The 14,239-nt window shown below is 36.8% G+C and overlaps 2 protein-coding genes across 5 annotated transcripts; both read right to left on the reverse strand.

The window, feature by feature from the left end:
• Window positions 1-5,446: 5,446 nt before the first annotated feature.
• On the reverse strand, window positions 5,447-8,291 carry LOC125207362 (uncharacterized protein OsI_027940-like). The gene is made up of 6 exons (XM_048106664.2): window positions 8,132-8,291; window positions 6,932-7,118; window positions 6,590-6,743; window positions 6,451-6,491; window positions 6,145-6,361; window positions 5,447-5,747 (listed from the first exon to the last, which is right to left on the reverse strand). Exons 1-6 carry the CDS (start codon window positions 8,134-8,136, stop codon window positions 5,662-5,664), a joined length of 690 nt encoding a protein of 229 aa, XP_047962621.1. The 5' UTR covers window positions 8,137-8,291; the 3' UTR covers window positions 5,447-5,661.
• A 2,323-nt stretch (window positions 8,292-10,614) lies between these two features.
• On the reverse strand, window positions 10,615-13,956 carry LOC125204657 (uncharacterized). Of its 4 annotated transcripts, none has more exons than XM_089061852.1 (6): window positions 13,833-13,956; window positions 13,005-13,188; window positions 12,656-12,809; window positions 12,517-12,557; window positions 12,283-12,427; window positions 10,615-10,959 (listed from the first exon to the last, which is right to left on the reverse strand). In XM_089061852.1, exons 4-6 carry the CDS (start codon window positions 12,526-12,528, stop codon window positions 10,874-10,876), a joined length of 243 nt encoding a protein of 80 aa, XP_088917978.1. In that variant the 5' UTR covers window positions 12,529-12,557; window positions 12,656-12,809; window positions 13,005-13,188; window positions 13,833-13,956; the 3' UTR covers window positions 10,615-10,873. The 4 variants fall into 2 exon arrangements, 2 of the variants coding, with proteins under 2 accessions (XP_088917978.1, XP_088917977.1); XR_016132957.1 differs by having other exon boundaries at window positions 12,283-12,430.
• Window positions 13,957-14,239: the final 283 nt, after the last annotated feature.

Here is a 14,239-nt window from a genome sequence, read left to right on the forward strand (position 1 = left end):
TCAAGAAAGCATAAGCGCCACTCCCTGCACCATCAAAAATTCCTGGACCCGGTAATTCAGATTCTGAAAGCGAATCGGGGGAAGAGTCAGAGGAAGAAGAGGTTCCCAACTATGAGCGGATTGAGATATGGGTCACCAAGAAACTGCTGGGATCCATGGCAAAGTTTGATGACTCCAGGAGAGCACACACTTACAAGGAAAGGAGTGCGGTTGGGAAGTTGGCTAAGTCTGGCAAGCGTTATGATCCAGAATCCCTGAGGCACTTTGAGTCGGAGGAAGAGTTCCTCGGCCATATCAAGGACATCGGCTTCAAGTCGTTGTTAAATCATAGTGAGCACGAGGTGCTTGTGGTCGTAGCGAGAGAATTTTTCTCGACCTTCCGATTCAAAGCTACTACAGACCCAGAAGCTGACTCGATCTCCTGCCGCCTGTTCAACATCGAGCATTTGATGAGTGTCCGAGAATGGTCTCTCCATATGGGATTGTTTACTACTGTGGAGGATGAAGAATGTATTTGGGATGACAGGATGTTCGGCCCTCCTAGGAACACGCCAGGATTCACTCTGCAAAACGGCTTGGGAGGCTATAACGCACGGCAGGAGTGGAACCTTCAAGACCAGTGTGTCGAAAGGAATCCATATCACAGACCAACTCCTCCGATTTGCGTAGGAATTCATCGGCTACAATCTAATGGGTACAGCTAGTTCAGCCCTCACCACCACCGAACTCTATTTTGACCTGGTGCATGTCGCAGAGAATCAAGGTCCACCTTGGCTACTGGTTGGCCCAAGCCTGCCACCAAATGACTGCCAACCCCTCCCGCCACATGTATACCTGCCACCTACTTGGCAGCTATATTCAACGAAATTTTATAATGAAGATAGGGAAGGCAGAGCCCGATGTGATGATGTGCGAGCCCCCAGAACTATTCAGTCTGGAGTACTTCTTTAATAAGGGGCTCCTCTTCATGGAAGGGCAGGATATGTGCTTCTACAATGTGGGGGCAATGGTGAAGAAGGTGAAGAGGGAGCCAGAAGAGGAGGTGGTGAGTGAAAATGTTGAGGAGCTAAGGAAGGAGATGGCCGTGATGAGGGAGGAGCTAGGCGGGGCCAGAATGGAGTTGCAGGCCATCAAGGGAAGTATCGATGTCCTGGCCGAGAGATCATCAGCCCAGAATGAAAGGATGTCTGATATGGTCAGGTTGATGAAGAAGATGGCAGAGTGGCTCGAGGAGAAATTCTCCCAGACCCAGCAGAGGCTGCCTCCTGGACCCAGTAATGTGGCTAGGCAGCCCGATCAGGGCAGCTCGTCTCTCCAGCGACCCCCGCCCCCGTCTAAGCCTTTGGTAGCCCCACCTGCATCGCCGTCCCTTGCGTGTGTATTTGTGAAGAAGCCCCTGTCGAAACAACCCATGGTAGATGAAGGAGAGTCGGCGTTGCCAGCTAAAAAGAAAGTGAAGTTGAACCGCCCCAACGTACCACCCAAGTCTGGCTCCCGAGGGGGCCAGACTCAGAATTGATACCCCCCAATGACCAAGTAAATTTTACATTTCAGTTTTTATTATTTTATTTTCTTTTATGATTGTGTTTTCATTATGCTGAGCATGTTATAATTGTTGTTATGTGCACTCTCCCACTTAGCCCAATCCTTCGTCTAAGTGTGAGAAGTTTATGTCTAGATTGAGCATGTTGTTTTTCTTTTTGTAATTTTGTCTTCTCCCACTTAGCACAATCCTTGGCCTAAGTGTGAGAAGTTTATGTTTATGTTTAGCATGTCGTTTTCTCTTTGTATCTATGTTTTCTCTCACTTAGCACGGTGCCCGGTCTAAGTGGGAGAAATTTCTTCATATGTTTTGTATATGTTTGTTTTCTGTGTTTTTGTTTTGATTGTGTGCACCAACTTCTCTATTTTCCCCCTTCTCTGGGAGAGCTTGGAGGCAAGCTGGAGTGAAGTGGGAGGGGGGAGGGAGTTAGTGCAAATTGTGCTCAGCATGTGTAAGAGTCATTAGGTCTAGGAGTTAGTTTTTTTTAGGCTTTGTGTGTTTTAAGCATGAACTGGTAAAGATAATAAGGCAAGATTCCCTTAGCGAGAGTAATTGAAGATAGGATGCACTATAACTTTGAGGTCTCTTTCCTTAATAAGCTGAAATCGGTTTGGAAGAAGTAAGAACGATAGAAGATGCCTTAGCTGACCTAGTTGTGAAGCTCCATAATATAAGTGAGTTATAAGCCTAAATACTGAGTGCTAACATGAAAAAAAGGGGCTGCCACCTGATGCTTAGGGAGAAGAATCTAGGAGGGAGAAAATAGTAGGAGAAAAGGAAAAAATATATCTGGAGGAATAAGCTGGACGAAGTCCGGAGGAGAGGAATATATATATATATATATATATATATATATATATATATATATATATATATATATATAGAGAGAGAGAGAGAGAGAGTTGTGATCACTGTCGAACCCTTCTTAAAGACCGAACTAGAGACCAAATTTGGGCCACTCATTTTTCTTAATTAGAATTTATTTAATAATCATAAATACGGAGTATATCTCATATACTAATTTCTTTTCGTCAACAACGAATACATTTTAAAAGCTTTCTGGTAGAGGAGCATGGTGGCCATGCTTCGGAGGAGGAGCATGATTGTAATGTTGGGGAGGAGGAGCATGGTGGTGCGGCTTAGGAAGAGTATGCTGGCGATGCTGGGGAGGAGGAGCATGGAGGCGATGCTTGGGATGAGGAGCATGATTGTAATGTAGGGGTGGAGGAGCATGGTGGTGGGGCTCAGGAATAGGTGCATGGCGGCGATGTTGGGGAGGAGGATTATGGTGGCGGGGCTTAGATGGAGAGTAATGGTGGTGCTCGGGAGGAGGAGCATTGTGGTGGTGTTGGGGAGGAGGAGCATGGCGGCGATGGTTTCTTGCTTCGCCATGGCTTTGAGGAGAAGGAGCATGACTATGGTGATGACTCTTGAGCGACTCTATACTCCATAACATTTCATTGTCTTCATTGTTTTCATTTGTATTAGAATCAAAGAACGATGTATTTTCATCTAAATGACGAGCTAGAGATGGAGTCACCACAAGAATCAAGAATCCAATAAGAACAAAGATAGAAAATGTACTAAACATTTTGTTAGATAATTATTTTTTATGAGACAATCCAACAATGCTTGTGATATTTTATAGTGGATGAAAATAGTAGTATAACAATATTTCAGTTTGTGGGCCAATAATATTATATGCACGTACTAGGGGTGTCGAAACGGGTACTCGCGGGTACCCGCACCCGATTTTGGCCCAAAAGTTAGTCCCGATACCCGCCCCGCAGTTAGTCGGGTATTACCCGATACCCGAGTCGGGTATCCCGCACCCGACACCGCGGGTACCCGACCCGAAACATTAATTTTTTTTATCAGATCTTCTTTTTTAAAATATTATTTGTATATTTTAGATGATTGTTTTAAAAATATTACTTGCTGAATGTAATAGTCTCACTTGAAATACTCCACAAGTCCGCAAATATGACAAATTCATATAATGAATTGAAGCCAAGTAGGCATCACTTCTAATTTTCAAATAAGAGAGAGTCGAGCAAAATTGCTGAAGAAAAAAAAACTCATAGTTACCTTACCTGATTGAATCAGCGGCTGCAGATGCGGGTGGAAAGAGGAGGCGGGTGGAAGGAGACAAGGAGTTGAATTGTAGAGAAGAGAAAAGACGGAAACCCGATTTGTGATCTTAACCCTAATTAAAAGTTAAAAACTTAAAAAAATATGTTTTATAATATATTACTAATAAAAAATTATAATATGACATATTTAAGCCAGCACAGTCAGTAACTATTAAAATTAAAAATTATAAAATATTAATATACATATCGGGTATTTCGGGACTATCGGGATTACCCGGTCGGGTATCGGGATACCCGATACCCGCAAAATCAAATATAATTATACCCGACCCCGACCCGTTACCCGATTTCGTCGGGTATCGGGTCGGATTCGGGATTACCCGTTACCCGCTACCCGTTTCGACACCCCTAGCACGTACTAAGAATTTTGCTTTCCAATTATACTAAGCAAATACCAAGATTTTAAAAAATTCTAGAAATACTTGACCATTTATTTGACTTAGCCTTCACTCTACATTACTGGGCTTGATTAACTTTGAATACTTTCGAATAAAAACTCGTCACAACTTTAAAGTAAGAAAATACATTACCATAGATTTACTTTTGACTTTTTGAAAAAATAATTATTTTCAGATATTGTTATTTATATATATAACAAAACAAAATCCATCCGATTTATCAAAAGAAATGTACATGTTTCAAATGATAATACTATATTCTTCAAGTATTTTTATGTACATGTTTCAAATGATAATACTATATTCTTCAAGTATTTAAAAATTCATTTTATTATGCACAGAATAAGATGCAATATGGATCACATATATTAAGCAAATTAGAATTAGTAAATAGGAGTACAAGTTTTTGCACCATCTTATTTTCTTAAATTCTCAAGTCTTTTTTAAGTCTTGGAATTTGATCTTGTTTCTAATGAACCAAATCGATTACGGAACGACATAAAATATTGGAATTCACTTGCTCGTTAAATCTTTTGAAGAGTGCCCGAGTCATGAAAGTAAGCAAGTCTTTGGTTATTTGAAGACATTGGAGATGTCCTCGCAATTACAGCGATAATATCTTCAGCTACTTGATTGTACTTGTTCTGATTCTTCCACACGCAATGTACATCGATCGTTCAATTCCGATCACTCTAAATATGCAGTCTGTTTTTGGTGTTGAATTGATGTCGTTAGGCCTAACATTTTTTCATGGCCCCATGGACATCTAAATATGTCATAGTAGTAAGTGATATACACTTTTTGGTTACACACTTTAATTTATGCAAAATTAAAATCAACAAAAAAAAGGTTTGATATTAAAGCTTAATTATTTTTGAAATAAAAAAATAGTCCCTCTCGCAATCCCTTAAAAAAGACCAATTTGCCAATTTGGAATGTTCCTTAAAAATAGACCGATATTATTTAGGGAACCTTTTTTTTTCTATTGAGATGAGTCTCATCCTCCAATAACAATACTTCAATAAATTTTTTCCATATCTCTCTTAACGAGGGACGGAAAAAAGTGGTAAAATAGAACGGGAACGGATGAGTAACTACTAATGTACTCTTTCAAAATAAATGGCATTTGATGGCCACTGTGGCTTTTCCATTTTGAAAAATAAATCTATCACAGCCTCGTCCAAAAGCAAATATAGACTTTTGCAGTTATGTTTTAATGATGAAAAGGAACATTGATCAAACATTAATTTCCTTGAAGACACCATATTCTCACCGTTACAAAATGTTCAAATTGTTGCTACTTTTGGCTTGAATCTTCACTAGTAATAAAATAAAAAGGGAGAACCATAACATAGGCTTAAAAATACAACACAGATTGGATGGAAATATTTCTCTGCCCAGAGTACAATAAAATAAAATTAAAATTAAAATTAAAATTGGTTCAGTACTATAAAAATTCAGGCAAAGAAGCCATTACTCTCGCAGAAAGCACACCTACGCAATGTTTCACTAAATAAAAGTTGGAAACCCAAGCGGAAAACATACGCAGTCTGTATCACATCCTCATTCATGAGCTCGGTAAGGGTTCTGCTTTATCCTTCAATGATTCTGCTTCTGCCTTGGGAACTGCCTCCCCCTCTGGTTTTGTCACCTCTGTCAAAATATGGGTAACTTGTTATGAATGGAAAAAAAAAATTGAGTACCAAATGCTAAGAAACATGAGAACCAACCAAGAGCTATAAAACCTATATCTCACACATTAAGAAGCTCAGTAAGAAGATGCCTTTTGATGACACAGCCAAAGAAAACTGAGCATCAAAGACTATTGGAAGAAAATGCCAACTCCACATGCTTTGACGTATACACAATTGAGAAAATCAAAACAGATGGTGTTGAAAAGGGGGAAAAAGTCTAAAACCCAAGAAAATAACAAAATAAGAATATCATTCCACAAGAGTAGTGAACTCAAATTCATTGGCAGGGCTAAGCGATCGACAGATTTTATAAGCAAACAAACTTTGTAGACAAACAAAAACTAAAGAACAAGTACCTTCATCGTCACTGTCATCGAAGTCATTTCCCATAGCATCATCTCCGATGCCACCCATTCCGCCCATGCCACCCATTCCAGCCAAGGCGCTCATATCCATGCCGCCCATTCCACCCATGCCACCCATTCCAGCCAAGGCGCTCATATCCATGCCGCCCATTCCACCCATGCCACCCATGCCTCCCATGCCTCCCATGCCACCCATATCACCAAATTTCTGTAGGAGATGACAAAGAGGAAAAATATTAAGAGGGACAAAAAAATGCAGACCATAAATCATCATACAAGAAGTAGAAATATACTTACCGAGAAATCCATTCCACCTAAATCTAAGTCTGACGGCGCACCTGATCAAAGGGCATGATAGAGATAGATCAATTACATATAGTAGAGTAAATGAAACTTCGCATTTCATTGCCAAATATAATAAATTAAAAAATTATACCAGCATCATCATCTTCATCTACCCATTTGTCCCAATCTACTTTCACGTAGTGAGGTGTCTTCTCATTTCCACGCAACAACTTTGTCCACCATTTCTTCTCAGCTTTCTCCAATACACAGACAATGCTGCGCACACCTATGTTTATCTTGCACTCCTACAGAGTGCGAACATTCGGTAACTATTATCAGTCAAGTAAAAAGGAAAGCTCCAGTATATAACAGTGGTTGGATAATCATCAGATGACTATCAAGTAGCTCCAACTTCTGGCAACTAAACTACAGAGTTCTTATCATTGGCTGTGTTTATACACATAATGTAAAAAAGAGACTTCTGGCAACTCACCTCTACATTGATCTTATCGAGTAGCTCCAACTTGAGTTCATAGAGGTTACTGTCAGTCCCAGCAGCGGCAGAAAATGTAAATGTACCATCAGGGTCAACATTGACCTTAGGGTCTTTCGCATCTGCCAGAAGCACTGTGAGATAGATCTTGTCCTCCCTTTCGGCCCACTTCACTTCAGGGTGACGGCTACAATGTAGAATATGTTTTAGCTAGTGGCTCAATCCAACACAACAAGAATACCAAGAAAGCAATTATCATATTAGACATGAAATTTTGAAAAATCCAGTTAGTAAAATGCAATTATCAATATCATTTGACCAATAAGTTTCACAAAATTATATGCAGCACGTAGTTCCATCATTTTCTGGTGTACAGCGCAAATATAATACAACATCCCACATAGAGTAAATGCCACTAAATAAAACAAAATAAAATTTTGTTAGCTAACCTACATAAAGCAACAGGTTAGAGGCAGTAATTGAGCGTAAAACATTATCACGAAAAACTAAGAAAGCGATTATCATACTTAGACATAAAATTTTGAAAAATCCAGTTAGTAAAATGCAATTATCAATACCATTTGACCAATTAGTTTCACAAAATTATATGCAGCATGTAGTTCCATCAACAAGTGCGCAACACCAACATGTAACTCATTCCTGAAAACAAACACCCGTTCCAACATATTTTCTAGTTGCCTCATTTCCTAGACAGAACATATACTACAAACTCAGCAGAGAAAAAAAGTAACCTGCAGCATCACAGATACACTCGTGTACAGGCAAATATAATACAACATCCAACATAGAGTAAATGCCACTAAATAAAACAAAATAAAATTTTGTTAGCTAACCTACATAAAGCAACAGGTTAGAGGCAGTAATTGAGCGTAAAACATTATCACGAAAAACTAAAAAGTTCAATAAAACCGACCTAGACATTATCGCCTCTTAACTTTCATAAATCGAACGATAATAAATTCAATTTTCTCGTAATCAAACGCTCAAATAAATAGATAAAAAATAGCTAAATCCAACCAACCATGTCTTTCAAAAATCGAACGCAGTATCACAAAACAAAAAAAAAACAAAAAGAAACAAATAAGAATGCGAAGTACACAAAAAAGCTACACAATTCGATTACAACGATCAGCATCAAAACGATAAGAAAACAAACTTTTAACGAAGAACAATTCAGACCTCATATTCGAATCTGAGAGAGAGGTAGTAGAAACCCTAGAGAGGAAGAAATGGAGAGTGAGAAAGTAAAGAGAAGTAGATGCCCTGCTTCCAAGTCTCCTCCTTTTATTAAACCCTCGAATCGAAATAATTTTGTAAGCCCTCACACGTGGATCTTTTTATCACCCTCTAAATCTCGATAAATGTTAATCGAGTATCTATCAAAGGTAAAATATGGGCGGCCCATAGATATCTCTTTGGGCTTTTTTCTGCTTTCGTATTGTATTCTATTAAAATAAATTATTGTTCAAGTTCATATATTTATGAATTTTATTTTAAATGTTTTACAGGTTTGTTAAACTGAGGATGTACTTTAGCGAATTAAATAATGTTTAAGTGTGTTTATTTTTTCTCTATAGGTGAAATTATTAGCCGCATTGAATTGAGATTAGTAAATTATAATCATTTTTGTATTAAGAGTCATTGGTATAAACTTTTGTGGCCTATGAGGTATCCGATATACGAGGGATCACATGAGCTAATAGCCCACGAGGGGTCATATGAGATGATAACCTACAAGGGACCTAGGCTAATCCCACATAGATATCAGCTAAGTTATGTTATAACTAGTTGCAGTGTATTCCTGAGTGTGCTTGCATACTCACACTCATTTACTTAACATTTTTCAGGTTAAGGAGTCGGCGACGAGGCAGCGGACAATATGGCCTACTATCTCCCAATCCATTATTTTCACAAATAGTCAATTTTGGAATTTTGGGTAAATATAAAAAGTTTAAAATAAAATTGAATACTTTTATTGTATTTTGAAATAAAATGGTTGATTAAATTGATTTTTTGGGGTTGTGACCCTAAAATGATACTCCCTCTATTCTGTGGTAGTTGAGTTAAACTTGTGATAATTGTGATGCATAGCAATACTTCCTTTGTAAGCGACTATACTACCGCGAAACAGACGGAATATGTCTTTTGATAACGTTATTTTTAATTGTGGGTTGTGACCCGATTTGTTGGTGTACTTATTTTCGACCAACTTATTAGATTAACTATACCTTTATGATTATCTTGTTATACATATACCATGGGAAAAATGATTTTACAACTTTTTATAATATTTTTATTTATAGAATAAAAGGAAATTTGAATATTGTATAGTATATTTTGGTAATGTCACTCATTCATTAGGAATTGGGGCGCTATACAAAATGCATTAGTAAGACCTAATAAAACAAAATTTTGTAGAAGAATTTAATGAAACAAAATGTACAAATACAATAACTCTTAAATGTGTTTTGTCTTTTTATATTTATATTATTGAGATATGGCTTGATTTGAACATGGTTACTTCATCCATATTAACTGTATTGTCCAATTTATCTTGTTGCAGATTAAGAGAGTTATTCGATTAAGCTTCTTGAACCATTTTAATTAATAAAGTTTCAGACTCAACAATTTAATTATCATGTTTATTTCAACATCATTAGACAAAATGTTTGTTATTATAAAACATAGAAATATAAAATAGGGTATGAAGAATAATGACACTTTAAGATATTAATTGTCTATAAATTCCTAAACTTTAGACAAATTTTAATTTTAAATTCCAATTTTAAAATCCACCTATAAATTATTACTCATTTATTCAAGTAAAATTTCAATTGATTGTAAAATCGGAACAAATTAACAATTGGATAATTTATAGTCATATTTTAAAGCTGATATACCAGAATTTGATAAAAATATAGTATTATGGAAAAAGCACATTAGCGTTTTTAAGTGCTTCTTAATAGGTGACTCTACTGTGTATATCCTCCCTCCAAAAATTATCAAAAATATATTGTTCCCTCCGTTTCACTATAGTCGAGACGGAACTTTTGGGCACGGAGTCTAAGAAAGAGATGTTGGGTGTGTTAAATATATAGATAAAAAAGTATTGCCTCTGTCTCATTAGAAATGAAACGTTTTTCTTTTTTTTTTTATCCATTAAAAATGAAACGTTTCTTAAAATGGAACCATCTCTATCTCTACTTTCTCTCTTACTTTACTCTCTCTTCATTAACTCCCAAAATAACATTACATAAAAACTCGTGCTGATTCTCAAATGTTGCATATTTAATGGGACGGAGGGAGTAAGAGAGAGGAAAAGGTAGAGAGAATAAAGTATAAAGTGAATAAAGTAGAGAGAATAAAGTAAGAAAGAGTAAAATAAGAAAGAGATAAAAGTTACCATATATGAAAATGACTCAACTATGAAGAAACTTCCCGAAATGGAAAAATGACTCAACTATAGTGAAACGAAGAGAGTATCTTTTAACAAGTAAAAAAGTCTTAACTGCTAATGTACTCATTAAAAATTATTGGTAGTTATTTTGATAATTTTTGGAGGGAGGATATAGACAGTAGAGTCACCTGGCTATTAAGAAGCACTTAAAAAGGCTCATGTGCTTTTTTCATATTCATTAAAATAAAATGATATAACCATGATATGCTTTTCTCATCCATTTTGTAATATAGTCATTAAATTGGCTTAAGAATACAACACATATTGGATGGAAATATTTCTATGCCCAGAGAGTATAATAAAATAAATTGGTTCAGTACTATAAAAATTCAGGCAAAGAAGCCATCACTCACAGAAAACACCCCTACTCAACAGATCATTATATAAAAGTTGAAAACCAAAGCAGAATGTTAAAAGTTGAAAACCAAAGCAGAAAACATACGCAATCTGTATCACATTCTCATTCATGAGCTCGGCAAGGGCTTTGCTTTATCCTTCGATGATTCTGGTTCTGCCTTATGAACAACCTCCCCCTCTGGTTTCTTCACCTCTGTGGAAAAATGAGTAACTTGTTATGAATGGAAAAAAATTGAGCTCCGATTGCTAAAATACATGAGAACCAACCAAGTAGGGATGTCAATTGGGCCAACTCGCTCGGGTTCGGGCCAATCCACTCGGGTTGTCGGGCTATTTGGGTGCGGCTTATTCGGGCTGTGAATTTTTCGGGCTATAAATTTTCGGCCCTAACCCTAAATCTTCGGGTTTCGAGCTAACCCACGGGCTATTCGGGTTGATAGTAATCTTATATGTTACTTTCTATCAAATCCGATATTCTCAATTATTAAAAATCATATTGTCGCAAATAGTAAAGTATTATCAAAGTGATCAAGAGAAATAAAATAATAGCAATTGAAAATTGAAATAAAATAGATAAACTTATCATTTAATTAATAACACACATGAATCTTACTACAATTAACTAGAAATCATCCATTTCATATAACCCTAACTTTCAATTTGAGAGAGAAGACATAATTACCATATATTATTCATATCAATATTGTATTTAATATTGATATTAACAAATATACTTCATATAAGTATATAATCTAAAATTTTAATTATATTTGTATATTAAATGCTCAACCCGTGGGCTAACCCGCAACCCACCCGGGCCAGCCCACATAACCCGACGACCCGAACGGGTTAGCCCGTGTAGCCCACTTCTGAATATGGGTTGCGATTTTTTGGCCCTAACCCTATGATTTTACAGGGTAATTCGGGTCGACCCGTGAGTTTCGGGCTAGATTGACATCCCTACAACCAAGTGCTAAAACCTATATCTGACACAGTAGGATGCTCAGTAAGTGGCACAGCCAAAGCAAACTATGCATCAAAGACTATTGGAAGAAAATGCCAATCCTATAAATATATCCATGATTGCAACTCTCGTCCACCATATCAGCATTTAGTTGATTATGTCTAACAATATCAGAGTTTTAGAAACTAAGGACATTTTGGACAAGCAAGATTTAAGAGAGATGGATACATCCCCTACACTCCACAGAACCAACAATCCAAGCAGAGGCCACCTATCATTGGATGTCCAAGGAGCACTTAACTCCAAACATCAATGCAACGAGTCTCTTAAAAGTAGTGTCTTAAGATACAACCATTTAACTTAAATATATCAAAAATGTCTACATGCTTTGGCGTATATACACAACTAAGAAAATCAAATTAAATGGTATGCAGAAGGGGAAAAAACAACGAATAAGAAAATCATTCCACAAAAGAGTAACAAACTCAATTTCATTAGCAGTGCTAAGCAATTAACAGATTTTATAAGCAAACAAAAACTAAGAACAATTACCTTCATCGTCACTGTCTTCGAAACCATTTCCCATAGCACCATCTCCGAAGCCACCCATTCCGCCCATGCCACCCATTCCAGCCAAGACGCTCATATCCATGCCGCCCATTCCACCCATGCTTCCCATGCCACCCATATCACCAAACTTCTGTAGGAGATGACAAAGAGGAAAAATATTAAGAGGGACAAAAATGCAGACCGAAAATCATCATACAAGAATAGAATTGTACTTACCGAGAAATCCATTCCACCTAAATCTAAGTCTCACGTAGCACCTGATCAAAGGGCATGATAGAGATAGATCAATTACATGTAGTAGAGTAAATGAAACTTAGCATTTCATTGCCAAATATAATAAATTAAAAAATTATACCAGCATCATCATCTTCATCTACCCATTTATCCCAATCTACTTTCACGTAGTGAGGTGTCTTCGCATTTCCGCGCAACAACTTTGTCCATCATTTCTTCTCAGCTTTCTCCAATACACAGACAATGTTGCGCACACCTATGTTTATCTTGCACTCCTACAGAGTGCGAACATTTAGCAACTATTACTCAGTCAAGTAAAAGGGAAGCTTCATTATTTGCAGGTGGCTGGACAATCATAAGATGATTTTGTCTCTATAGCCAGATAAGATCATTCGATAGGGACTAAACTACAAAAATTCTTATCATTGGCTGGGTTTATAAGGTAAAAAAAGAGACTTCTGGCAGCTCACCTCTGCATTCTTATCAAGTAGCTCCAACTTGAGTTCATAGAGGTTACTGTCAGTCCTAGCAGCGGCAGAAAATGTAAATGTACCATCAAGGTCAACATTGACCTTAGGGTCTTTCGCATCTGCCAGAAGCACTGTGAGATAGATCTTGTCCTCCCTTTCGGCCCATTTCACTTCAGGGTGACAGCTACAAGGTAAAATATGTTTTAGCTAGTGGCTTAATCCAACACAACAAGAATGCCAAGAAAGCAATTATCATATTAGACATGAAATTTTGAAAAATCCAATTAGTAAAATGCAAATATCAATATCACTTGACCAATTAGTTTCACAAAATTTTATGTAGCATGTAGTTGCATTAACAGGTGATGCATGTGCTCATACCAACATGTAACTTATTCCTGAAAACAAACACCCTTTAGACATACTTTCTAGTTCCTTCATTCCTCATTTAATAAACAGAACATATAGTATATACTCAGCAAAGAAAAAACAGTAACCTGCAGTATTACGGATACACTATCCATTATAGAGTAAATGCCAACATTAATTTCCATTAATTAAAGGAAAATGAATATTTGACAGCTAACCTACATAAAACAACAGGTATACACTAAAAAGTTCAATTAAAACAGACATAAACATTATCGCCTCTTAACTTTCATAAATCGAATAACATTGAATTCAATTTTCTCGTCATCAGGTACGGACATATATAGATAAAAAATAGCTAAAAACCGAACCAATATCACAAAACAAATAAGAATATGAAGTACAACGATCAGCATGACGACGATAAGAGGTAAACGTTTGATGAAAAACAATTCAAACCTCATATTCGAATCTGAGAGAGTGGTAGTAGAAACCCTGGAGAGGAAGAAATGGAGAGTGAGAAAGTTAAAGACTAAAATAGAGTAGGAACTCTGCTCTCAACTCCTCCTTTATACCCTTGAAGCGAAATAATTTTGGAAGCCCTCACACGTGGATAATATCTTTACTATCTGTACAAATATGAACGTCTATATCTCAACGGTAAAATGTGGCGGCCCATTACACATTTACACTGCTATAATGGGTATGGACGTTGGGTTCTTACATAGATAATTATTTGGGCTTTTTTGCTTTTGTATTCATTAAAATATATACTACAATTTTTAATTAATGTTAATAATACATTTCATGCCACTTATTTTTTTAATGATTTTGAGAAAAAAAATACATTAACACTTTGGTAATAA

Source organism: Salvia hispanica, chromosome 6 (genome assembly GCF_029641045.1).
Source record: "Salvia hispanica isolate PSC_SH4W2 chromosome 6, Shi_PSC_v1, whole genome shotgun sequence".
Classification (NCBI taxonomy): domain Eukaryota; kingdom Viridiplantae; phylum Streptophyta; class Magnoliopsida; order Lamiales; family Lamiaceae; genus Salvia; species Salvia hispanica.